This window comes from Heptranchias perlo, chromosome 3 (genome assembly GCF_035084215.1).
Source record: "Heptranchias perlo isolate sHepPer1 chromosome 3, sHepPer1.hap1, whole genome shotgun sequence".
In the NCBI taxonomy this organism is placed as follows: domain Eukaryota; kingdom Metazoa; phylum Chordata; class Chondrichthyes; order Hexanchiformes; family Hexanchidae; genus Heptranchias; species Heptranchias perlo.
Window position 1 is genome coordinate 17,179,244 of NC_090327.1, and position 25,512 is coordinate 17,204,755.

The 25,512-nt window shown below is 45.4% G+C and overlaps 1 protein-coding gene and 1 long non-coding RNA gene across 4 annotated transcripts in view; one reads left to right on the forward strand and one right to left on the reverse strand.

The window, feature by feature from the left end:
- The first annotated feature begins 15,335 nt into the window (after positions 1-15,335).
- LOC137306021 (uncharacterized) lies at positions 15,336-21,957 on the forward strand. Of its 2 annotated transcripts, XR_010958804.1 has the most exons (4): positions 15,336-15,512; positions 17,379-17,481; positions 20,273-21,112; positions 21,578-21,957. It is a non-coding gene; the product is annotated as an uncharacterized lncRNA (long non-coding RNA). The 2 variants fall into 2 exon arrangements; XR_010958805.1 differs by lacking the exon at positions 17,379-17,481.
- Positions 21,958-23,195: 1,238 nt separating this feature from the next.
- twsg1a (twisted gastrulation BMP signaling modulator 1a) overlaps positions 23,196-25,512 on the reverse strand; it is a 63,852-nt gene continuing 61,535 nt past the window's right edge. For both annotated transcript variants that reach the window (XM_067975050.1, XM_067975058.1), the window contains exon 5: positions 23,196-23,766. In XM_067975050.1, the coding sequence (XP_067831151.1) occupies positions 23,585-23,766 (182 nt within the window). In that variant the 3' untranslated portion in view covers positions 23,196-23,584. The remainder of the gene's footprint in view (positions 23,767-25,512) is intronic.

Genomic DNA, 25,512 nt, shown 5'->3' on the forward strand with positions numbered 1-25,512 from the left:
GGGAACCCAAAAGTCTTTTATAAACATATAAATAGCAAAATGGTGGGACAGATTATGGACAAAAAAGGAGATCTTCTTGTGGAGGCAGAGGGAATGGCTGAGGCACTAAATGAATACTTCTCGTCTGTCTTCACTGGAGAAGTCCATCACTGGCATGATATGAAACTCAGATGATATGAAACTCAGAAATGTAGTAAACAATGTGAAGGATGGTAACAGACTTCAGGAGGACATAGACAGACTGGTGAAATGGGCAGACACATGGCAGATGAAATTTAACACAGAGAAGTATGAAATGATGCATTTTGATAGGAAGAATGAGGAGAGGCAATATAAACTAAATGGTACAATTTTAAAGGGGGTGCAGGAATAGAGAGACCTGGGGTGCACATACACAAATCTTTGAAGATGGCAGGACTAGTTGAGAAAGCTCTGTCTTCACTGGAGAAGTCCATCACCGGCATCTCCACATCTTCACTGGAGAAGAGGATGCTGCCATTGTAGCAGTAAGAGAGGAGGTAGTAGCAATATTGGATAGGATAAAAATAGATTAAAGAGGAGGAGCTTAAAAGATTGGCAGTACTCAAAGTAGAAAAGTCACCCGGTCCAGATGGGAGGCATCCTAGGATACTGAAAAAGTAAGGGTGGAAAATGCAGATGCTCTGGCCACAATCTTCCAATCCTCCTTAAATATGGGAACGGTGCCAGAGGACTGGAGGATTGCAAATGTTACACCCCTGTTCAAAAAAGGGGAGAGGGATAAATCCAGCAATTACAGGCCAGTCAGCCTAATGGGGAAACTTTTAGACACAATAATCCAGGACAAAATTAATTGGCACTTGGGAAAGTATGGGCTATTAAATGAAAGTCAGCATGAATTTGTTAAAGGAAAATCGTGTCTGACTAACTTGACTGAGTTCTTTGATGAAGTAACGGAGAAGGTTGATGAGGGTAGTGCGGTTGATGTTGTGTATACGGACTTTCAAAAGGCATTTGATAAAGTACTACCTAATAGACTTGTTAGCAAAATTAAAGCCCATGGGATTAAAGAGACAGTGGCAGCGTGGATACAAAATTGGCTAGGGAACAGAAATATATATTAATGACCTGGACTTGGGTGTACAGGGTGTAATTTCAAAGTTTGCAGATGATATGAAACTCAGAAATGTAGTAAACAATGTGAAGGATGGTAACAGACTTCAGGAGGACATAGACAGACTGGTGAAATGGACAGACACATGGCAGATGAAATTTAACGCAGAGAAAATGATGCATTTTGATAGGAAGAATGAGGAGAGGCAATATAAACTAAATGGTACAATTTTAAAGGGGGTGCAGGAATAGAGAGACCTGGGGTGCACATACACAAATCTTTGAAGATGGCAGGACTAGTTGAGAAAGCTCTTACAAAAGCATATGGGATCCTGGGCTTTAATAATAGAGGCATAGAGTACAAAAGCAAAGAAGCTATGTTAAACCTTTATAAAACACTGGTTAGGCCTCAGCTGGAGTATTGTGTTCAATTCTGGGCTCCACACTTTAGGAAGGATGTCACGGCCTTAGAGAGGGTGCAGAGGAGATTTACTAGAATGGTACCAGGGATGAGGGACTTCAGTTATGTAGAGAGACTGGAGAAGCTGGGGTTGTTCGCCTTAGAGCAGAGAAGGTTAAGGGAAGATTTGATAGAGGTGTTCAAAATCATGAACAGTTTTGACAGAGTAAATAAGGAGAAACTGTTTCCAATGGCAGCAGGGTCAGTAACCAGAGGACACAAATTTAAGGTGGTCGGCAAAAGAGCCAGAGGCGACATGAGGAAACATTTTTTTATGCTATGAGTTGTAATGATCTGGAATGCACTGCCTGAAAGGGTGAGGGAGCAATTTCAATAACTTTCAAAAGGGAATTGGATAAATACATGAAGGGAAAAAATTTACAGGACTATGGGGAAAGAGCAGGAAAATGGGTCCAATTGGATAGCTCTTTCAAAGAGCCAGCACTGGTACGATGGGCCGAAAGGCCTCCTCCTGTGCCGTACCTGCTATGAGACTATGATACCTGAGACCTGATAGCTGTACTCCCCAGTTCTGATATCATTCTTGTAGATCTTTTTTGCACTTCCTCCAGTGCCGGTATATCCTTTTTGTTTTTTGCTGGAAATGCACAAGTGTGGACAGATTGGGCTTGTGTGCTTCTCTGTGTATTTGGACAGTTTATGGATACTCACTGTTTAGATATGCACATAAAGAATGCCTATTTGGTTAAAGTACCAAAGGGGTTGCTGGAACCCTGTGTAAGGAAAGGACTTGCATTTATATAGCGCCTTTCATGACCTCAGGATGTCCCAAAGTGCTTTAACACCAATGAAGTACTTTTGAAGTATAGTCACTGTTGTAATGTAGGGAAACACGGCAGCCATTTTTTCACACAGCAAGGTCCTGCAAACAGCAATGAGGTACTTGATAACCTGTTTTAGTGATGTTGGTTAATGGATAAATATTGACCAAGACACCGGGAAAACTCCCCTACTCTTCAAATAGTACCATGGGATTGTTTACATCTACCTGAAAGGGAAGACAGGGCCTCAATTTTATGTCTCATCCGAAGATAGCACCTCCGACAGTGCAGCACTCCCTTAGTACTGCACTGAAGTGTCAGACTAGATTACGCACTCAAGTCTTTGCAGTGGGACTTGAACCCACAACTTCTGACTCAGAGATGAGAGTGCTACAAATGAGCCAAGGCTGACACATATCCCAAGAAATGAGCACTCCCAGCTTATGACTTTGCATCCATTAATTTTAATAGGTAAAAAATAATGTGCTGGGGGTGTGCAATTTCGTGATATACACTCCTGGCCACCAGAAGTGGAATTCCTACGCCTACATATTAGATTGTAAGACTCTTGACACAATGGAAGAACAGAGAGATCTAGGAGTGCGGATACATAGACGTTTAAGGGTGGGAGTATTGGCGGAAAAGGCTATAAAGATGCAAATAGTATTCTATGTTTTATACTAAGCAGCATGGAATACAAAAGCAAGCAAATTATGATGACTTTGTAGAAATCACTAGTTAGGCCACAGTTGGAGTAATGCATGCAGTTCCAGACATTCAAATTGTAGGAATGATATTTATTAGAATGATACCAGAAATGAGAGGTTCTAATTATGAAAAGTATTTCCAAAAACTGGGGCTTGTTTTCACTAGATTAATGGAGGATCTAATAGAAATTTTCAAAATTATGAAAGATTTTGAGAAGATAAACAGTGAACAATTTTCCCACTAAACGGCAAATCAGGTAAGAAGGGGTCATTGACTCAGGAGCGTCACTAGAACAAAAAAGGGGGAAGTTAGAAGAATTCTTTTCCACACAGAAGATTATAAGAATGTGGAATATTTTACCACAAATTCCTATTGAGACAGAGACTACATTATCATTTGAAAATGGAAGTGTATAAATAGAACCATAGAATCAAAGGTTACAGCACGGAAGGAGGCCATTTGGCCCATCGAGTCTGTGCCGTCTCTATGCAAGAGCAATCGAGCTAGTCCCACTCCCCTGCCATGCAAATTTTTTCCTTTCAAGTATTTATCCAGTTCCCTTTTGAAGGCCACAATTGAATCTGCCTCCACCATCCCCTCAGGCAGTGCATTCCAGATCCTAACCACTCGCTGCTTAAAAAAGTTTTTCCTCATGTCACTTTTGGTTCTTTTGCCAATCACCTTAAATCTATGTCCTCTGGTTCTTGACCCTCCGCCAATGGGAACAGTTTCTCTCTATCTACTCTGTCTAGACCCTTCATGATTTTGAATGCCTCTATCAAATCTCCTCTCAACCTTCTCTGTTCCAAGGAGAACAACCCCAGCTTCTCCAGTCTATCCACGTAACTAAAGTCCCTTTAATCAAATTAAATTCAATCAAAGATTGGCAGGCAAAACTGTAATTGAACAATGGACGGCCTTTAAGGAGGAAATGCTTCAGATGCAGTCTAGGTACATTCCAACTAGGGAGAAAGGTAGAGCAATTAAAGCCAGAGCTCCCTGGATGACTAAAGAGATAGAGAGTAAGATGAAGCAGAAAAAAGGGGCATATGACAGATATCAGATTGATAATACAAGTGAGAACCAGGCTGAATATAGAAAGTTCAGAGGGGAAGTGAAAAAGGAAATAAGAGAGGCAAAGAGAGAGTATGAGAATAAACTGGTGGCAAGGGAATCCAAAAGTCTTCCATAGGCATGTAAACAGTAAACGGGTAGTAAGAGGAGGGGTGGGGCCGATCAGGGACATAAAAGGAGATCTACTCATGGAGGCAGAGGGCGTGGCTGAGGTACTAAATGAGTACTTTGCATCTGTCTTTACCAAGGAAGAAGATGCTGCCAGAGTCTTAGTAAAGGAAGATGTATTTGAGATACTGGATGGGCTAATAATTGATAAAGAGGAGGTACTAGAAAGGCTAGCTGTGTTTAAAATAGATAAGTCACCCGGTCCGGATGGGATGCATTCTAGGTTGCTGAGGGAAGTAAGGGTGGAAATTGCAGCAGTACTGGCCATAATCTTCCAAATAAGGATCTTATAGTTGGTTTTATTGCCAATTTAAAAATGCTGCTTTAGTGCTGGGGTTGGGGGGGGGAGTCAGATTCTATTTTTAGGTTCAAAAGCCAAGAGAAAACTATGGAAAAAAATGGAACCCCCAAAAAACCAGCTAAATTCAGTAAAAACCGTTTTTTATTTGGAACATTGCTAAAAGTAAGAAAACAAGCAAGGGACTAAAAAAGATACAATCAATCTAATGACAACCCATAATTATTTACACAGTTCAGCGACAGCAATTTTATGGCACTAAATGGCAGCTCCAAAAGTTCTGGCAAGTGAATACACCACCCAGATTAAAACAGGCTTTTGACACTGTATAATGTAAATCGCATTTGTTTTAACATACTAATCTTCCTACAAGACTATTTCTGGGCACTCTTTGTTCTGCAGATTTGTTATGCAGTTTGATACCAGAAGCCTCATTGTTATCTGCCAGGCATTGTGACCCCTCATATTTATACATAAATGCATTTCTGCACCCAAAGGATGCTTCAGACACACTGATGCTCCATCTGATCAGAACCATCTCATCAATTCATCACCAAAAGGGGCCAATTTTAAGTTAAGGAAGTCAATGGATAGGCAACAGTAAGAGGGCATCTCTTGCCTGCCTGTTGTAACCAGTGTAAGGCCCGAGCCATTTCGAGACCCTGGCCTCCTTCGCATGCGGCCTCAAACAAGCGCTCCGGGTCAGCTCACAGGTTGGGGAGGGCGAGAAATCCAATGTGGAGTCGTCTGACAATCGGAGTCAGGAGGAATGGTCCTCCTAGCCCCGCAAAAATAACAGTTAAAACGTTTCTTTGGGCCATATTTTAGGCAGCTTCCATCGGTCCCTTTAAGGACCGCTGGTAGGCTGCTCAATGCTTGTACAAATGGGTGGAGAGTTGGCGGCACACCTCTGCTTATTTGTATCTCAAAATTGCAACTGGGGTCCTGTGTAGGTCAGAGCATCGCAATTTGCATATTACATGTGACCTCCCACCTGAAACAGGCAGGCACTCCAGCCGCCATTTTCAGGAACTACCCAAAGGTCAGCATAAATGGGACGATAAGTGACCTAATGCCCTTATTAGGCTGCTACTTCTTCATTTACAACAGACTGTGGGAGTTAAAATTGTCCCCAAAGAGTCTAAAAGAACAGTCACTCCTCCCTCAGAATTCACCTCAATTCTCCATTGACTTTTGCACTGAAATATTGGGTCTCCAGATGCACACAATGTATGAGTGACATCATCACGCACCTGTGGGATGTATGTTCTGTACTTGGTACAACATTACAACACTGACTACACTTCTAAAGTATTTAATCAAAAGGGAGCGACGAGAACGGACCCGGCCGAGTATAAAGAGGGAGCGACGGGAGTGGACCCGGCCCAGTATAAAGGGCGCAACGAGAGAGCGGACCCGGCCGAGTATAAAGGGAGCGACAAGAGCGGACCCGGCCCAGTATAAAGGGCGCAACGAGAGAGCGGACCCGGCCGAGTATAAAGGGAGCGACAAGAGCGGACCCGGCCCAGTATAAAGGGCGCAACGAGAGAGCGGACCCGGCCGAGTATAAAGGGAGCGACAAGAGCGGACCCGGCCCAGTATAAAGGGAGCAACGAGAGAGCGGACCCGGCCGAGTATAAAGGAAGCAACGAGAGAGCGGACCCGGCCCAGTATAAAGGGAGCAACGAGAGAGCGGACCCGGCCGAGTATAAAGGGAGCGACAAGAGTGGACCCGGCCCAGTATAAAGGGAGCAACGAGAGAGCGGACCCGGCCGAGTATAAAGGAAGCAACGAGAGAGCGGACCCGGCCCAGTATAAAGGGAGCGACAAGAGAGCGGACCCGGCCGAGTATAAAGGGAGCGACAAGAGCGGACCCGGCCCAGTATAAAGGGAGCAAAGAGAGAGCGGACCCGGCCCAGTATAAAGAGAGCAACGAGATAGTTGACCCGGCCGAGTATAAAGGGAGCGACAAGAGAGCGGACCCGGCCCAGTATAAAGGGAGCGACGAGAGAGTGGACCCGGCCCAGTATAAAGGGAGCAACGAGATAGTTGACCCGGCCGAGTATAAAGGGAGCAACGAGAGAGCGGACCCGGCCCAGTATAAAGAGGGAGCAACGAGATAGTTGACCCGGCCGAGTATAAAGGGAGCAACGAGAGAGTGGATCCGGCCCAGTATAAAGAGGGAGCAATGAGATAGTTGACCCGGCCGAGTATAAAGGGAGCAACGAGAGAGTGGATCCGGCCCAGTATAAAGAGGGAGCAACGAGAGCGGACCCGGCCCAGTATAAAGGGAGCGACGGGAGTGGACCCGGCCCAGTATAAAGAGGGAGCGACAGAGTGACCCGGCCCAGTATAAAGAGGGAGCGACAGAGTGGACCTGGCCCAGTATAAAGAGGGAGCGACGGGAGTGGACCCGGCCCAGTATAAAGAGGGAGCGACGGGAGTGGACCCGGCCCAGTATAAAGAGGGAGCAACAGAGTGACCCGGCCCAGTATAAAGAGGGAGCGACAGAGTGACCCGGCCCAGTATAAAGAGGGAGCGACAGAGTGGACCCAGCCCAGTATAAAGAGGGAGCGACGGGAGTGGACCCGGCCCAGTATAAAGAGGGAGCGACAGAGTGACCCGGCCCAGTATAAAGAGGGAGCGACGGGAGTGGACCCGGCCCAGTATAAAGAGGGAGCGACAGAGTGGACCCAGCCCAGTATAAAGAGGGAGCGACGAGAGTGGACCCGGCCCAGTATAAAGAGGGAGCGACGGGAGTGGACCCGGCCCAGTATAAAGAGGGAGCGACGAGAGTGGACCCGGCCCAGTATAAAGAGGGAGCGACAGAGTGGACCCGGCCCAGTATAAAGAGGGAGCGACGAGAGTGGACCCGGCTCAGTATAAAGAGGGAGCGACAGAGTGGACCCGGCTCAGTATAAAGAGGGAGCGACGAGAGTGGACCCGGCCCAGTATAAAGAGGGAGCGACAGAGTGGACCCGGCCCAGTATAAAGAGGGAGCGACGGGAGTGGACCCGGCTCAGTATAAAGAGGGAGCGACAGAGTGGACCCGGCTCAGTATAAAGAGGGAGCGACGGGAGTGGACCCGGCTCAGTATAAAGAGGGAGCGACGGGAGTGGACCCGGCCCAGTATAAAGAGGGAGCGACGGGAGTGGACCCGGCCAGTATAAAGAGGGAGCGACAGAGTGGACCCGGCCCAGTATAAAGAGGGAGCGACGGGAGTGGACCCGGCCAGTATAAAGAGGGAGCGACAGAGTGGACCCGGCCCAGTATAAAGAGGGAGCGACGGGAGTGGACCCGGCCCAGTATAAAGAGGGAGCGACGAGAGTGGACCCGGCCCAGTATAAAGAGGGAGCGACAGAGTGGACCCGGCTCAGTATAAAGAGGGAGCGACGAGAGTGGACCCGGCCCAGTATAAAGAGGGAGCGACGGGAGTGGACCCGGCCCAGTATAAAGAGGGAGCGACGGGAGTGGACCCGGCCAGTATAAAGAGGGAGCGACAGAGTGGACCCGGCCCAGTATAAAGAGGGAGCGACGGGAGTGGACCCGGCTCAGTATAAAGAGGGAGCGACAGAGTGGACCCGGCCCAGTATAAAGAGGGAGCGACGGGAGTGGACCCGGCCCAGTATAAAGAGGGAGCGACAGAGTGGACCCGGCCCAGTATAAAGAGGGAGCGACGAGAGTGGACCCGGCCCAGTATAAAGAGGGAGCGACGGGAGTGGACCCGGCCAGTATAAAGAGGGAGCGACAGAGTGGACCCGGCCCAGTATAAAGAGGGAGCGACGGGAGTGGACCCGGCCCAGTATAAAGAGGGAGCGACGAGAGTGGACCCGGCCCAGTATAAAGAGGGAGCGACAGAGTGGACCCGGCTCAGTATAAAGAGGGAGCGACAGAGTGACCCGGCCCAGTATAAAGAGGGAGCGACGGGAGTGGACCCGGCTCAGTATAAAGAGGGAGCGACAGAGTGGACCCGGCCCAGTATAAAGAGGGAGCGACGGGAGTGGACCCGGCCCAGTATAAAGAGGGAGCGACAGAGTGGACCCGGCCCAGTATAAAGAGGGAGCGACGAGAGTGGACCCGGCCCAGTATAAAGAGGGAGCGACGGGAGTGGACCCGGCCCAGTATAAAGAGGGAGCGACGGGAGTGGACCCGGGCCAGTATAAAGAGGGAGCGACGGGAGTGGACCCGGCTCAGTATAAAGAGGGAGCGACAGAGTGGACCCGGCCCAGTATAAAGAGGGAGCGACGGGAGTGGACCCGGCCCAGTATAAAGAGGGAGCGACGGGAGTGGACCCGGCCCAGTATAAAGAGGGAGCGACAGAGTGGACCCGGCCCAGTATAAAGAGGGAGCGACAGAGTGGACCCAGCCCAGTATAAAGAGGGAGTGACGAGAGTGGACCCGGCCCAGTATAAAGAGGGAGCGACAGAGTGGACCCGGCTCAGTATAAAGAGGGAGCGACGAGAGTGGACCCGGCCCAGTATAAAGAGGGAGCGACGAGAGTGGACCCGGCCCAGTATAAAGAGGGAGCGACGGGAGTGGACCCGGCCCAGTATAAAGAGGGAGCGACGGGAGTGGACCCGGCCCAGTTTCAAGAGGGAGCGACAGAGTGACCCGGCCCAGTATAAAGAGGGAGCGACAGAGTGGACCCGGCCCAGTATAAAGAGGGAGCGACGAGAGTGGACCCGGCCCAGTATAAAGAGGGAGCGACAGAGTGGACCCGGCCCAGTATAAAGAGGGAGCGACGAGAGTGGACCCGGCCCAGTATAAAGAGGGAGCGACGAGAGTGGACCCGGCCCAGTATAAAGAGGGAGCGACAGAGTGACCCGGCTCAGTATAAAGAGGGAGCGACGGGAGGAATCAAAAATTGTGTCACAAGACAAGGAAGAGTGCCGAGGGTAAGTCAGTAAGTATTTTGTTTATTGGTTGGTGTTTTTAGTGCTTAGTGTCTTTAGTGGTTGGTTAGTGTTTTTAGGGGTTAGTGTTTAATGTTAGCTAAACAGTAAATTGCTTTATAGCTAAACAAACAGTTTCAATGACTGTTAGCTAACACGGCAGGACAGCTGGGGCCCATCGCATGCACATCCTGTGCTGCGTGGGAACTCCAGAACACTTTGTGTGTCCAATGTGCAGGAAGTGTCGCCAACTGCTCGAGCTCGAGCTCAGAGTTTCTGAGCTTGAGGGATGGCTGGCGTCACTACAGTGCATACGGGAAGCTGAGAGTTTTGTGGATAGCACGTTTCAGGAGGTGGTCACCCCGCAGCTACAGAGAGTTCAGGAGGGGAGGGAGTGGGTGACCAGCAGGCAGACTAGGAGGAACAGGCAGGCAGTGCAGGAGTCCCCTGGGAGTGTGGCACTCACAAATTCAGTGTTGAATACCAGTGAGGGTGTTGACACCTTGGGGGAGTGCAGTCAGGAGCAAATCCACGGCACTGTGGGAGACTCGGCTGCACAGGGGGGCACAAGAAATGCAGTTGTTATAGGGGATTCGATAGTCACGGGGATAGACAGGCATTTCTGCAACCGCTGACGTGAGTCCCGCATGGTGTGTTGCCCCCCTGGTATCACTGAGAGGGTGCAGAACATTCTGAGAGGGGAAGGGGAACAGCCAGAACTTATGGTCCATGTGGGAACCAACGACATAAGAAGGAAAGGGGTTGAGGTCCTCGGTCAGAGTTTCAGGAGCTAGGGAGGAAGTTAAAAAGCAGGACCTACCAGTGCCACGTGCTAGTGAGTATAGGAATAGTTGGAAAAGACAGATTAATGTGTGGCTGGAGAAATGGTGCAGGAGGGAGGGCTTCAGCTTCCTGGGGCATTGGGACCAGTTCTAGGGCAGGAGGGATCTGTTCAAGATTGCACCTCAACAGAGCCGGGACCAATGTCCTCACGGGGAGGTTAACGGGTGCCGTGGGGGAGGGTTTAAACTAATTTGGTAAGGGGAATGCAACCAGGATGAAACATTAGTGAGGAGAAACAAGGTGCACAGAGGACTGGGAGGGACAAATAGCACTAGAGTAAAGAATAGTTCAGAAATAGGAGGGATCAGATAGGGGGCAAATGCGAGTCAGTCTAAAGTGAGATTGGAGTGCATGTGTGTAAATGCATGTGGCGTGGTAAATAAGGTTGGTGAGCCGCAGGCTGAAGTCACCACATGGGACTATGATATAGTGGTAATAACGGAGTCCTGGCTCAAAGAAGGGGAGGATTGGGTACGTAATATTCCTGGCTACAAGGTATTCAAGAAAGATAGGGAAGGAAAGAAAGGACGGGGGGGAGGCGGTTGGCAGTATTGATCGAAGAAGCTATTATAGCACTGGAAGGGGATGATGTAGTTGAGGGGTCAAAGACAGAATCTATTTGGTTAGAATTAAGGAACAATAGAGGAACTATTTCACTACTGGGTATACATTGTAGGCCACCAAATAGTGGGAAGGAGATAGAGGCGCAAATTTGCAGCAAATTACAGAAAGGTGCAAGAACTATAGAGTAGTGATAATGGGGGACTTCAATTATCCCGATATAGACTGGGACAGTAAGAGTGTAAAGAGCAAAGAGGGGGCAGAATTCCAGAAATGTGTACAAGAGAACTTTCTTGAACAGTGTGTTTCCAGCCTAATGAGGAAGGAAGCAGTGCTGGATCTAGTTCTGGGGAATGAAGTGGGGCAAGTGGAGCATGTTTCAGTTGGGGAGCATTTGGAGAACGGTGATCGTAATATCATTAGGTTTAGAATAGTTATGGAAAAGGACAAGGAACAATCAAATATGGAAATATTTAACTGGAGGAGGGCTAATTTTAGGGATAGATAGGGCCAGAGAGTGGGACTAGCTGGATTGCTCTTGCATAGAGCCGGCACGGACTCGATGGGCCTTCCACTATTCTGCCTACCCAAGGGGAGGAATTTCTCCACTCTTTTATTTATCTAACTATAATGTGTCTCCGAGTCTAGTGTCTGCCACTACAGTGCTACCCTTTCCGAAAAGTCTCTGTGTTGTGCTGGACTACCTGATCTGATGCTTCTTCTTAGTGCTAGCCTTGTGTTTGCAGCCTTTGCGGTGTCTGTCAGTGGCTCTTGGCATCAAGGTAGCTATTAACCTCTGTGAGCATGGCCCAGACATGGTTCTGCTTCAGGCTGCAGCACTTCCACAGATGCAGGGATAGATTGGCCCCAGGCGGGTTTCTGGCATTTGTGAAGTTATCAGTGGAAGGTTGTCAGTGAGTTGGCGTCAGGGGAGACAACGACATCGTCCGCTTGCCAGGTCCGGCCTGCCCCTGCTCCATATCATCGTGCTTGCTGATCTGTGGGTGAGCAGACCCCATTGCACCAATGACATTGCTGAAAGATCCATCAATGGATTTCTCTACTTTGGCCAAGCTGATCAGCTAACCTGACATTAGGAACCCAAGGCTTGTATGGCAGCAGTCTTAATCATTCATGATAGATTCAAAGGTCGGAATTGTAGCCTCTGTTTGAGGGGCTGCAATACAGATGTGCCTGGAGGTGCCACTCATTCCAAGACTTACTGCATCCTTTCTATCCTGTGCTGGAGAACCTCAGATGTGCAGGTTGTGGATCCTCCACACTAGCCACCATGCGCTGAAAGCTCCGAAGCAAGTCGCCAATGATCCTAACAATATGTAAAGCTCTGGAAGCATCCTTCTTTTTAAAGTTGTGCCCAGAAATTAAGATCCCTGTCTTCATCAGTTGTGGATGGATGTGAGATGACCCGCCAGCCAAGTGCTGCCTGCTCCTCCTGTATCACCTGCACCTGTTGACCTGTGTTCAGTGGTTCCCTCACTGTGCTGCCCTCAAACTAAATGCCCCAGGGTGGATCTACCTGTGCTGCTGCTGGGCAGAGTAAGACCAGGTGCTGTGTGAGGTGCATGGTGACTCCAGTTCATTAGATGCTTACCACAGTTTCTTTTACTTTACCTGCAGACACAGAAAGAGAGTTACCAACAAGCCCTCATTCCAACCTGTTGCCAAGCAGCCTTTACCGAAGTACTGGCAAGGAGCTGCTGGCCAATTCGAGCTTTGGTGTACGTGAATGCCTGACCGAATAAAATTGAGAGTGAAGGAAGGATAAGTGGCTGGGAAAATCCCCAACTCACGATGAGACAATGCATCCTGATTCTCATCTCCTGCTTCTTTGTCCAAGACCCATCCCTAAACATCAAAAGCCTGCTCTTCAAAATGGGGGACAGAGAATGTAGCTTTGCTAGGCTGCCTCCCATAGTCATTACCTCTCTCTCGTTAGGCGCTGTCTTCTACGAAAACAGAAGCATGCATTGAGCAGTTGACATTGGTGGCCAATCATGTTTTGAAACCCAGGTGTCAGGGTGCTATCCGTAAGTTTTGGGAAGACTCTTCCCAAAGTGTAATGGCTGTACATGGAAGGAGCTGCTAGGAAGAGGACCTTCAACATAAAGGCCATCCATGGAAACCTTGAGATATAGTGAAGGAATGTACGAGTAGGAGGGAAGAGTACATGCGAGTGACAGTTGTTGCAATGCATAAACATGAGATGACAATGCAGTCCCCTCCCTTGCCATTACTGATGAGGCTATTAGAACTTTTTGTAACACTGCACCCGTGTCCTTTAATCAGCACATCAGTTACCTCCTGCTAAGGAGGCCAACGGAATGATGGCTTTTATTGCTAAGGGGATAGAATATAAAAACAGGGAGGTATTGCTGCAGTTATATAAGGTATTGGTGAGACCGCACCTGGAATACTGCATACAGTTTTGGTCTCCATACTTAAGAAAAGACATACTTGCTCTCGAGGCAGTACAAAGAAGGTTCACTCGGTTAATCCCGGGGATGAGGGGGTGGACATATGAGGAGAGGTTGAGTAGATTGGGACGCTACTCATTGGAGTTCAGAAGAATGAGAGGCGATCTTATTGAAACATATAAGATTGTGAAGGGGCTTGATCGGGAGGATGCGGTAAGGATGTTCCCAAGGATGGGTGAGACTAGAACTAGGGGGCATAATCTTAGAATAAGGGGCTGCTCTTTCAAAACTGAGATGAGGAGAAACTTCTTCACTCAGAGGGTAGTGGGTCTGTGGAATTTGCTGCCCCAGGAAGCTGTGGAAGCTACATCATTAAATAAATTTAAAACAGAAATAGACAGTTTCCTAGAAGAGAATTAAGGGTTACAGGGAGCGGGCAGGAAATTGGACATGAATTTAGATTTGAGGTTAGGATCAGATCAGCCATGATCATATTGAATGGCGGAGCAGGCTCGAGGGGCCGATTGGCCTACTCCTGCTGCTATTTCTTATGTTCTAAGCTCTGATTTGGGCACTTACAGCCATCTTGCAGAAACAGCACATTTGGCAGAAGCTGCAATTTCTGCAATGAGATTTCGATAGCCTCATCATCAAAATGTAGTAACTTTCTTCATCCACTGTGGCTGCCAGACTGCTTCAGCTATTCTCCTGCCACCACTCCAATAGACATGCAATTTCCTCTTTAAGTTACTGCAGGCCCTAATACAAATTCCCTGCCACGATGGGTGTGTGCCAAATCCCAAGCAGTCATCCCACCCCAGCATATACCCGCAACATGGTAACAAGCTAAATCCGGAAACTCAACCAGGTTCAGTGAAGTCAAGTCAGGCAGGTTCCAAACATATAGTATCTGACTTATGCTCGGGAGGGGAGGGGGAAAGGGGAAAATAATTAGTCCAACATATCTTACAATCATGTAATATACACAGGCTGAAAAAAAAGTTTTGGGGAGGAGAGAAGTAGAATTAAATAAATAAAGCATTTACATCTTAAGCAAATACTGCAAATCTATCATGGAGAATTTATCTTACAATACTAGCACATCTCCTAAGGCATTTCTCACTGATAGTCTTGGACCTGAAGCAAGATTTCTGATGCTTACTCTGATCTCGCACAGCTAATAAATTATATATTTCTGGCTAAACTACAAATTGTTTAATTGCAAGATATAAATTTAAATGGAAGCAAAATAAATCACCAAATAAAGAGCAGTGTAATACCTAATAATCCCATCTCCTACCCTCCACAAACTTGAGCTCATCCAAAACTCTGCTGCCCGTATCCCAACTCGTACCAAGCCCCATTCACCCATCACCTCTGTGCTCGCTGACCTACATTGACTCGCGGTCCAGGAATGCCTCAGGTTTAAAATTCTCATCCTTGTTTTCAAGGCCTGGCCCCTCCCTATCTCTGTAACCTCCTCCAGCCTTACAACCCTCCGAGATCTCTGTGCTCCTCCAATTCTGGCCTCTTGCGCCTCCCCGATTTTAATCGTTGCACCATTGGTGGCCGTGCCTTCAGCTGCCTGGGCCCCAAGCTCTGGAATTCCCTCCCTAAACCTTTCCGCCTCTCTAACTCTCTCTCCGCTTTTAAGACGTTCCTTAAAAACTACCCCTTTGATCAAACTCTTGGGCACCTATTCTAATATCTCCTTATGTGGCTTGGTGTCAAATAGTGGTCCTGTGAAGCGCCTTGGAACGTTTATAAAGGCGCTTTATAAATGCAAATTCTTGTTGCTGTTGATATTTTAAACTATTTTCTGAGACCAAATTAACAAATAATTCTGAAATTCTTGGAATCCTTATTCGGAAGCCTCTAAATCAGACACAAACAAATTACAGACACAGTGATAAAGTCCATCATAAGATTACAGATAAATAACCTTTGTCGTGACTGTCAGCTTATCCAGAGTAATATTTTACTCAGAAGTAGCTTGGAAAAAAACTATTCCAAAGGAGATTTCTGAATGGGACATAAGTGCCCCAAAAACTAGGTTGGTCAGTACTGAGCATATAGACCAGCAAGATCCCACACCTAAACCCACTGGGCCATTGGAGAATAGAGACATGTGGTGATCTAGTGGGAAAAGACTTCAAACTTGCAAGTTAAAAATTTCATTGGAGGATCCCAAATGGAAAAGTAAGTTTTTTCTGGTGAGCAGCTGAGCCATACTGACCAGGAAGGTCCCAGGTTCAATCACTGGTCTGATCTTAGCCAGATTGTGTTTGGGGCACTATAATTGGCCTTACCACACTTGGATTAATGTGGAGACTAAACAACTAGAGTTCTTGCTTTTGATTGCTGTCAATGACCCATACGATGTGTGTGTGAGTGGATGTCAAGTCAGGAAAGGATCAAACTTGGCTGTGATGTCCCCAAAGGTAAATGACCTTTCAACACACACTGTCAAGGCTTGCGTAATAACCAGTTGGGTGAGGTATCAAGTCTGTGGATGTCAAGGAATCAATGCTTTCAGAAGAGGGGAAGGGAGAAAAGTGAGGAGGAAAAAAATAATTTTATAAGAGAATTCATGTAAGTAGGTTCTCATGATAGCAGCTAGCATATATATAAAAAAAATCCTAGGTCATTCAGTGTCCTAATGCACCGTTTGGCAGCCTGCCATTGTAATGTGAAATTACATGATGTTCAGTGTTTCTCACAGACACCCATTTCAAAGAGATCATTGTGCAATTTTTACTTGTAGTGAAAAATCCACACAAATATGCTTTTGTTTTCTTTTGGAGAATTGTAGATACAGTGGCGTGCATTTTGAAAAACAATCTAATTCTCAGTCACTCAGAGTTCCTGTCCCCACTGTAAAGACTGCCGGAGAATGCAGCCCTTTCGCTGAAAACATCAGTAGATAATATTAGACACGGCACCAAATCATCAGATACCATCTGGGCAACTTCAGAATTTTCTATCAATGCCAACTTTCCTCCTTTTTTCAAATTTGCGTGCATTTGGGTTCTGGCAAAATGACAGGTTTTTTTTCCATGTCAGCAAAAGCTTTTTACTTCCAGATGCCTGCTCTCAGTGGACTATTCTGTTCAGTAACTGTGTGTTTGACTTTGAGGATGTACATCACTCCCACACTAACAAATTGAAATGCGGATTAACATCTGTTCCTTTTTATGTCTTTTAGATCAAGCTGCTCGGCCATAAATCTTTTAAAAATTCTTAATAGATACACTATTGCCTTTCCTGGTCACTTGTCAATAATAGATGAACACCGTAATATAATGGTTTATGGAATTGGACTAGCAACCTAGAGGCCAATAATTCATATCCTACCACAGCAAGTTGTAAAATTGAATTGAATAAATCTGGTAATTTATGGGCTAGTGCCAGAAAACATAACCATGAAAACTGCCAGTTTGTCATAAAAACCCAACTGGTTCACTAATGTCTTACAGGAATGAGGACCTGCCACCCCTTCCTGGTCTGACCTCCATGTGACTGGCTTCATGTGACATGGTTGACTCTTAATGGCCTCAATCACTAGAATCACCACTTTCTCAGGGCAATATATGCAGCCTGAGAACATTAAAAACAAAATCAAGGCATGTTCCAAATCAAAACAGGATTCTTTACCCACTGTTCAGATTTGAATTTTATCCTCTTAAATGCCCTCAAAATATTTAAAAGGGAAGGTAACTCTCAGAGTAAATATGATGAATGACTTCTGAATTGTTTTACATTGGTCTTTTCTCTTTCTTGTCCCTTTCTCTTCTGAGGACATCAGTTCCAGCTATGCTGGGTGGGGGGGGGGGGGGGGGGGGAGGGGGGGGGGGGAGGGGAGGGTGGTTCCAGGGAAACCAGTAGCCCCCTAGTGCCCATTCTTCATGCGTGTGCATACACAGCGAGTCTCAGTCGGCTATTTGACTGCAGAACGCACATAGACAAGCCCGATCCTGTCCTCATCTGATATCTACATGTGTTTTTACAGCAAGGATCACTGGAGAACGATCAGAAGCTAAGAATGCTTGTTTTATTGCCCCACAGCCCCCCTGAGCCTGAAGACACCGAAGCCAATTGTAGCACTCCTCAATCATCTCAGCTGAGATCAAGCACTGGCCAGAAATTGAAGCTTTAAGTTTTCTGAGCGGTATGGATCAGTAACACACCACACATTGCATTTTGTGACCATGCTAATGGTAGAACCTGTAAATTATTTTTAATTTCCCCTTTCTTGCTTTAGGATTCTCTGACTTGTGCACCAGACTCTATCTGAGAGGGTAGGAAGATGCCTGGTCTCAGGCTTCTGCCACTCACTACGTAATGATGTGCAAGTGCTGTTCAGGGTGACTCAACCTCTGATGTTCTGTCCCTCCCTTTCCCAATTAGGAAACACCTGACTTCCATTCCTTACCTCCCTCTGACATCGGGGCTGAGGTCAAGAACTCAGGGAAATTGTGGGTATGATCTCACATCCTTACCACAACTACAGTGCCTTGGAGCAATAATCTATTGCATCACTGCACTTCCCATTAACACTTAGTTACTTTAATATTTTGTTAACGGGTACCTGCCAATGGAATCCCGTTTACTCTCTGTTGCAGAAATTAATCAGTGAACTGGATGCATTAGGTTCATATAAAGCAAGAGATCATATCATTGCCTAATTCTACTTTATAGGATTTGGGAGTCAATGTCTCTTCTATGGTGGGCAAACAAGTGGCGAAGATGGCTGTAAAAATTGATAGAAAAACAGGATTCCTCAAGAAAGCATGGATCTATTAGCAAATTCAGAGTTCTACAACCTCTTTAATTGATCACTAATGGAATGCTGTACCTCTGGTCCCCTGCTGGCCAGGTGAGCTCTTACACCATGTGATGTGGGACTGAGCCATGTCGAAAGGAAGATTCCAGGTTCAATCTCTAGCCTGAGCTACTTAGCCAATTTCAGCTGGGTGATGATGATGGAGGTTCTACAATTGACCTCAGCATCTCTAAGCTAGGAAGGAGAAAATCAGACAGAGTTCATATGGCTGATCACTTTCTCTTGCTTCCTGGTGCAGGGCAAGAACAGCATCATACTCATTGTGATGTCCTCCACAAATAGCTTGCTTCCATTGTCTCAGACACAGCAATGGCTATGTGTCCTGACAACATCACAGCTGTAGTGCTAAAGATCGGTGCCCCAGAACTAGCCATGCCTCTGGCCAAGCTGTTGCAATACAGCTAAAACACTGGATTCTACCTGAAAATGTGGAAAATCGGCCAGGTATGTCCTGTCAGGACAAATCAAACCTGGACAATTATCAGCCTACTCCCAATCATCAGCAAAGTGATGGATGGAGTCATCAACAGTGCTATCAGGCAGCACTTACTCACCAATAACCTGCTTATCAATGCTTAGTTTGGGTTCTGTCAGAACCATTTGACTCCAGACCTCATTACAGCCTTGGTCCAAACAATTACATGAGCTGAATTACAGAGGTGAGGTGAGAGTGTTTGCCCTTGACATTAAGGCAGCATTCAACTGAGAGTGGCACCAAGGAGCCCTAGTAAAACTGAAGTCAATGTAGATCAGGTGTAAAACTCTCCTGTGGCTGGAGTCATACCTGGCACAAAGGAAGATGGTTCCGGTTGTTGCAGGCCAATCATCTCAGCCCCAGGACATTGCTGCAGGAACTCACCAAACCTTCTTTAGCAGCACCTCCCAAATTTACGACCCAGAAGGTCAAGGGAACACTATCACCTCTAAGTCACACATAGGACCAGAAGTAGGCCATTCAGACCCTTAAGCCTGTTCCACCATGAAATTAGAGCATGGCAGATCCGTAGCTTAACTCCATCTACCTGCCTTGTTTCCGTAACCCTTAATAACATTGCCCAATAAAAACACATCAATTTCAATTTTGAAATTTTCATTTGACCCCCAGCCTCAACAGCTTTTTGGGAGAAGAGAGTTCCAGATTTCCACTACCCTTTGAGTGAAGAAGTGCTTACTGACATTACTCCTGAACAACCTAACTCTAATTTTAAAGTTCTGGACACCCCCACCAGAGGAAATAGTTTCTCTCCATCTACCCTATCAAATCCTTTAATCATCTCAAACACCTCAATTAAATCACCCCTTAATCTTCTAAACTCAAGGGAATACAAGCCTTGTCTATGCAACCAGCCCTCATAATTTAACCCTCTTAGCCCCCGACTTGGACATTCCTTCACGGTTGCTGGGTCAAAATCCTGGAACCCCCTAACAGCATCATGAAAGCATTATCACCACATGAACTGCAGCGGTTCAAGAAGGCAGATCACCACCATCTTCTCAAGGGCAACTAGGAGTGGGCAAAAAAAGTTAGCCTTGCCAGTGATGCCCACATCCCAAGAATGAATTAAAAAAAGTATCTAATTCGAGAGTTATCTTATCCTTTAAAAGAACTCAATCTTATGGTTAAGAAAAGATAGCACAGATATTTTCACAAATCAATCCAGAATGCTGGCAAAACCTGAGATGGTACACTGAAGAAATTTCATATGCAAGTTTTGCAAAAATGCTTATGTAAATGGCATGATCTAATAGGGTACAGGCAACAACCACAATGATGTATAGTGCATTATACTATAAATTGCAGAAAACAAATATTCTGCCCCTCAGGTCTAACTTCCACATGCAGTGGGATCCTTTAGTCACGGTCGATGATCTCAGCTGCTGCTTCAACTACTTTGACAATGTTTGGACTGCATTTGCAAAGTTTAATCTTCAGTTCATTTTCAAAAATCATGATCCAGTTTTAGAACTGGGTCAACAAAGGAAGTTGTCTGAGATATTTGCAACTCATTGAGCACAGCACAAATATTATTGATGGTCTTTGCCACATGAAAAGTATCAGTAAGGCTGTTCAATTCGTCCTACACTGAAAAGAATGGATTATTTAAATTTCTCACAGATCTCTTGGAGCACACAGAACTTTCAAATGGACGGCCAACTGAATATAACCTAGACCTGAAGACCTTGTGTTCTCCCCTTACATATCACTGTGAAACCGCACAGAAGAAACTTACCAGCAAGAATGCACTCCTAGCAGGTAGCCATGATCAAAGGAATGGTTACCACATGCAGCACTGATTCTCCCTGTGAGCACATGAACACTAAATTTACCCTTTGAACTTCATAATATTCTGCACTGAATTAATGTTAAATATATTTGAACACAAAAAAACATTTACAGATGTAATAGTCCCAGAGACATAATATGATAGATACCTGGAAGGGAATTGTCAATTTCGAGGTAAGCAGCCTTGTTATCCCAAAGTGTCCATTCTTCACATTTAAGTCTAGACAGTGAACATCAGTAGTTATTCAACTGCAGGAAGAATCACAGCTGAGTATTATCCTTGCCCTCACCCAACATTGACACTGCGCAGTTCTCACTGGTTAGCAATGTCGAATGAGAACCTTACCTGTGTGTTTTTTAAATGCTTAATCCATGGATACTCATGTGGATTGTAAATGACCAAAACTTTTTGGAACTCAAGGAGCCAGCTCAATAGTGAACAAGACAAGGTGGAAAAAGATTAGTTCAATGCAGTGTCACGTTCTAGGTTACGATAACAAGAGGTGGGGTGATTAGCACTTGATGACACAACAGTGTCCTTCATGTTATGTAAAGGGAGGAGACAAACTGGGCGGAGACCATCCATTGGCAAACCGAGCTCACTACTCGCACCTCGTGATTGTGGGCTCTGGGGTATCCAGATCAATCATGCTGACCATGGTTTATTATAAGGCAAGTACAACCATTAGAAAAATAGATGTACGGTATTACTAAACCATAATTCGATAACCTGTGCAATATGTAGAATGTTTTTTTGTGCATGTATTTGCATATTTCCGATTAGATTATATCACATTTATTTACAAATGATTGTACTGTACAGTTGCTTACATTCTACATTTACTGGATTAAATTGTTTTCCATCTACATGCTTTAATAAAACTACAATTATCACTGTGACTGTGTCACTATTTGAATTTGCCTTAAAATATGCAGCATTAACATGTGATGTAGATTCACGGATTAGATTACAGCTAATACTACAGTCACAGTGACAATGGAGGTCACAAAAGCAGAGAAGCCTGGAATTCATTTGAATATGTATTCATTGATTTAGCAATACTGATTGAAAAATTTCTAATATGGAACCAAATTATATTTTAAGAAACCTTACAATTTTTTTAAAAATGCAAACAGAGGAGGAATACAACAGAGAGCTTTTAGGAGTTGTGGAAAACTGGGCTCATAAGCAGAGGAGTGAAGGACCCAAATCTCAAGCACAGCCGCCAACTGAGCAAACCAGGATCAGTGCGGAGTCTTGCCAGTTCTGAACAAAACTACGAGACCAGAAAATGACTTCACCTTGGGAGGGTGGTAGGAAGCAGGAGGAACTGGTAAGACCAGTCTTCTCCGTGAAAAGAAACACAGATCTGCCAGCCAATCAGAGCAGGAATTACTGTATTATTTGGTGTAGGAGTTCCAGTTCAGACTGTTCTGCCTGCCTGGCTGAATTTGAAAGCAAAGCAGAGTGTGGGAGGAATCCAGTTTTGCTGATGCAAATACTTCAGTATAATAAAATAAGTTATCTTTATCATTGTCTCAATTCTCCCTTATTGCCTTCTTTCCCCCCCTCCCAAGTATGTATATGATCAGGCAATCCTCTCCAACCTAAAGTGCAGAGTTCTGCGCGGGAGTGCTGTAGTGGAGCAGACAAATCCCCCTTTCTCGTTTACAAACATAGTATATGCAGCGCAGTATTACATAGTATTTACAGCACAGAATCAGGCTATTCAGCTCAACAGGTCTATGCCGGTGTTTATGCTCCACACGAGGCTCCTCCCACCCTATCTACACATCTTTCTATTCCTTTCTCCCTCATGTACTTTTCTAGCTTCCCCTTAAATGCAACTATGCTATTTGCCTCAACTACTCCACATGGTAGCAAGTTCCACATTCTAATTATTCTGAGTAAAGAAGTTTCTCCTGAATTCTTTATTGGATTTATTAGTGATTATCTTATATTTATGGGCCCTAGTTTTGGTCTCCCCCACAAGTGGAAACATCATCTCTATGTTTACCCTATCAAACCCCTTCATAATTTTCAAAACCTCTAAGGTCACTTCTCAGTCTTCTGTTTTCTAGAGAAAAGAACCCCAGCCTGTTCAATCTTTCCTCAGTTATAACCTCTCAGTTTTGGTATCATCCTTGCATATCTTTTTATTTTGCACCTTCTCTAGTGCCTCGATATCCTTTTGTAATATGGAGACCAGAAACTGAGCACAGTACTCGAAGTGTGGTCTAACCAAGGTTCTATACAAGTTGGGCCTAGTCACTTGTTCTTCACTTGGTGCTGGCACTTTGCCTGTCGGGCAAGGGTAAGGAGGGAGGGAAATTATTAGGTAAGGGTATCAAAGAACATGGATCAAAGGTGGGTAAATGGAGTTGAGGTACGGATCAGCCATGATCTAACTGAATGGCAGAGCAAGCTCAAGGGGCTGAATGGCATACTCCTGTTTCTATCATTCCTATAAATCACTCTGAGGTAAGCCTGAGTGACAAACATTACCAGTGACTAAGATCACAACCTAGGTTAACCAAACCAAGAGAATACTTTGCACAACAGTGATGTTTCTATTATATTGTCCAGTAACCTTGATCTGTAGATAGACTTTCCGATTAAAAAAAGTTAAAATTTTTTTTTGAAGCGCTCACCTGGAAAAATTATAGTTAAAATAATTATAGTTAAAATCTGTACCCAAAGCGTTAACTGTTGTGCATCAAAATAAATAGGCTAGATAGAAAACTACCACCCTAGTCACAACAGAAGATCAGTTTATTCATCACAAAATTATGTTTGAGTAGCAGGCATAATACATAAGGAACAATACATCAATTGAAGGACAGAAAAGCTACAACAGGTTTATTCTGAATATCTACATATGTCAGTACAATTTTAAAGGAATGTGTTTTTTAAAAAATTACAAAACATCAGCAGTAAATTACACCGTAAAAAAAAAATCTGCAGTTTCGAATTTCACGCCTGCTTTCATTATCAAACATCCAATTTATGCATACATTCTTAAGCATCAAGTGCAGAAATTTAACAAAAAATAAAACAGCAAAACAAAATAAAACCTCGCTTAACAAGAAGGTCACCATCTTTAGCTGGTACATATTTTCTTCACATCATTACAGTTCTCGTCTTCAAAAGGTGCAGTTCATACATTTGACCACTTTGTTGCCATAATCAATACAGTCTGGGCCTATACATTCACAGCAGGCATTGTGAAACCATCTGTATTTTGAGGCACCCATCGACTCGCAAGAATTTTTACACTGATGGATAGACATGCAGTCATCAAAGTAGACCACTGTGCAGTGAGGTTCTGTAATTAAAATTTTAAAAAGTCTTAAAAAAAATCTCAACAAACAAGAACAACTTGCATTTATATAGCACCTTTAACGTAGTAAAAACGTCCCAAAGCGTTATCAAACAAAATTTGACACCGAGCCACATAAGGAGATAGTAAGCCAGGTGCCCAAAAGCTTGGTCAAAGAGTTGGTTTTTAAAGAACGTCATAGGAGGAGAGAGAGGTATAGAGGCGGAGAGGTTTAGGAGGGAATTCCAGAGCTTAGAAACTGAAGGCACAGCTGCCAATGGTGGAGCGATGAACATCGGGATGTGCAAGAGGCCAGAATTGGAGATGCGCAGAGATCTTGGAGGGTTGTAGGGCTGGAGGAGGTTACAGGCATAGGGAGAGGCGAGGCCATGGAGGGATTTGGAAACAAAGATGAGAATTTTAAAATCAAGACATTGCCAGACTGGGAGCCAATGTAGGTCAGCGAACACAGGAGTGATGAGTCAAATGGGACTTGGTGAGAGTTTTTTAAAAATTCATTCATGGGATGTGGGCGTCGCTGGCAAGGCCAGCTTTTATTGCCCATCCCTAATTCCCTCGAGAAGTTGGTGGGGAGCCGCCATCTTGAACCGCTGCAGTCCGTGTGGTGAAGGTTCTCACATAGTGCCATTAAGTAGGGATTTTGACCCAGCGACGTTGCGAATGGAACTGAACACTGTGCAATCATCAGCGAACATCCCCATTTCTGACCTTATGATGGAGGGAACATCATTGATGAAGCAGCTAAAGATGGTTAGGCCAAGTACACTGCCCTGAGGAACTGCTGCAGCAATGTCCTGGGGCTGAGATGATTGGCTTCCAACAACCACTACCGTCTTCCTTTGTGCTAGGTATGACTCAAGCCACTGGAGAGTTTTCCCCCCGATTCCCATTGACTTCAAATTTTACTAGGGCTCCATGGTGCCATACTTGGTCAAATGCTGCCTTGATGTCAAGGGCAGTCACTCTCACCTCACCTCTGGAATTCAGCTCTTTTGTCCATGTTTGGACCAAGGCTGTAATGAGGTCTGGAGCCAAATGGTCCTGGCGGAACCCAAACTGAGCATTGGTGAGCAGGTTATTGGTGAGTAAGTGTCGCTTGATAGCACTGTCGACGACACCTTCCATCACTTTGCTGATGATTGAGAGTGGACTGATGGGGCGGTAATTGGCCGGATTGGATTTGTCCTGCTTTTTGTGGACAGGACATATCTGGGCAATTTTTCACACTGTTGGGTAGATGCCAGTGTTGTAGCTGTACTGGAACAGTTTGGCTAGAGGCGCGGCTAGTTCTGGAGCACAAGTCTTCAGCATTACAACTGACTAAAGACAATGGCTTCCGCCTTCCCAATATTTAATTGGAGGAAATTCCTTCTCATCCAATACTGGATGCTGGATGAGCAGCATGACCCATCAGACACAGTGGAGGGGTTGAGAGAGGTGGTGTTGAGGTAGAACTGGGTATCATCAGTGTACATGTGGAACCTGGAAGTATTTTTGGATGATTTCGCTGAGGGGCAGTATGCAGTTGAGAAATAGGAGAGGGCCAAGGACAGATCCTTGGGGGGCTCCAGAGGTAACGGTGTAATGTAATGTATTGGCAAGTCTTTGAAAAATGATGCCACGTTTGGTGACAATAACTTCCTTTATAGGAAAATAAGTAAAATCCTTCTAATAACACAACATACGCACATAGATCTGGCACACAGAAACTATGTACAAACTGAAACTGGT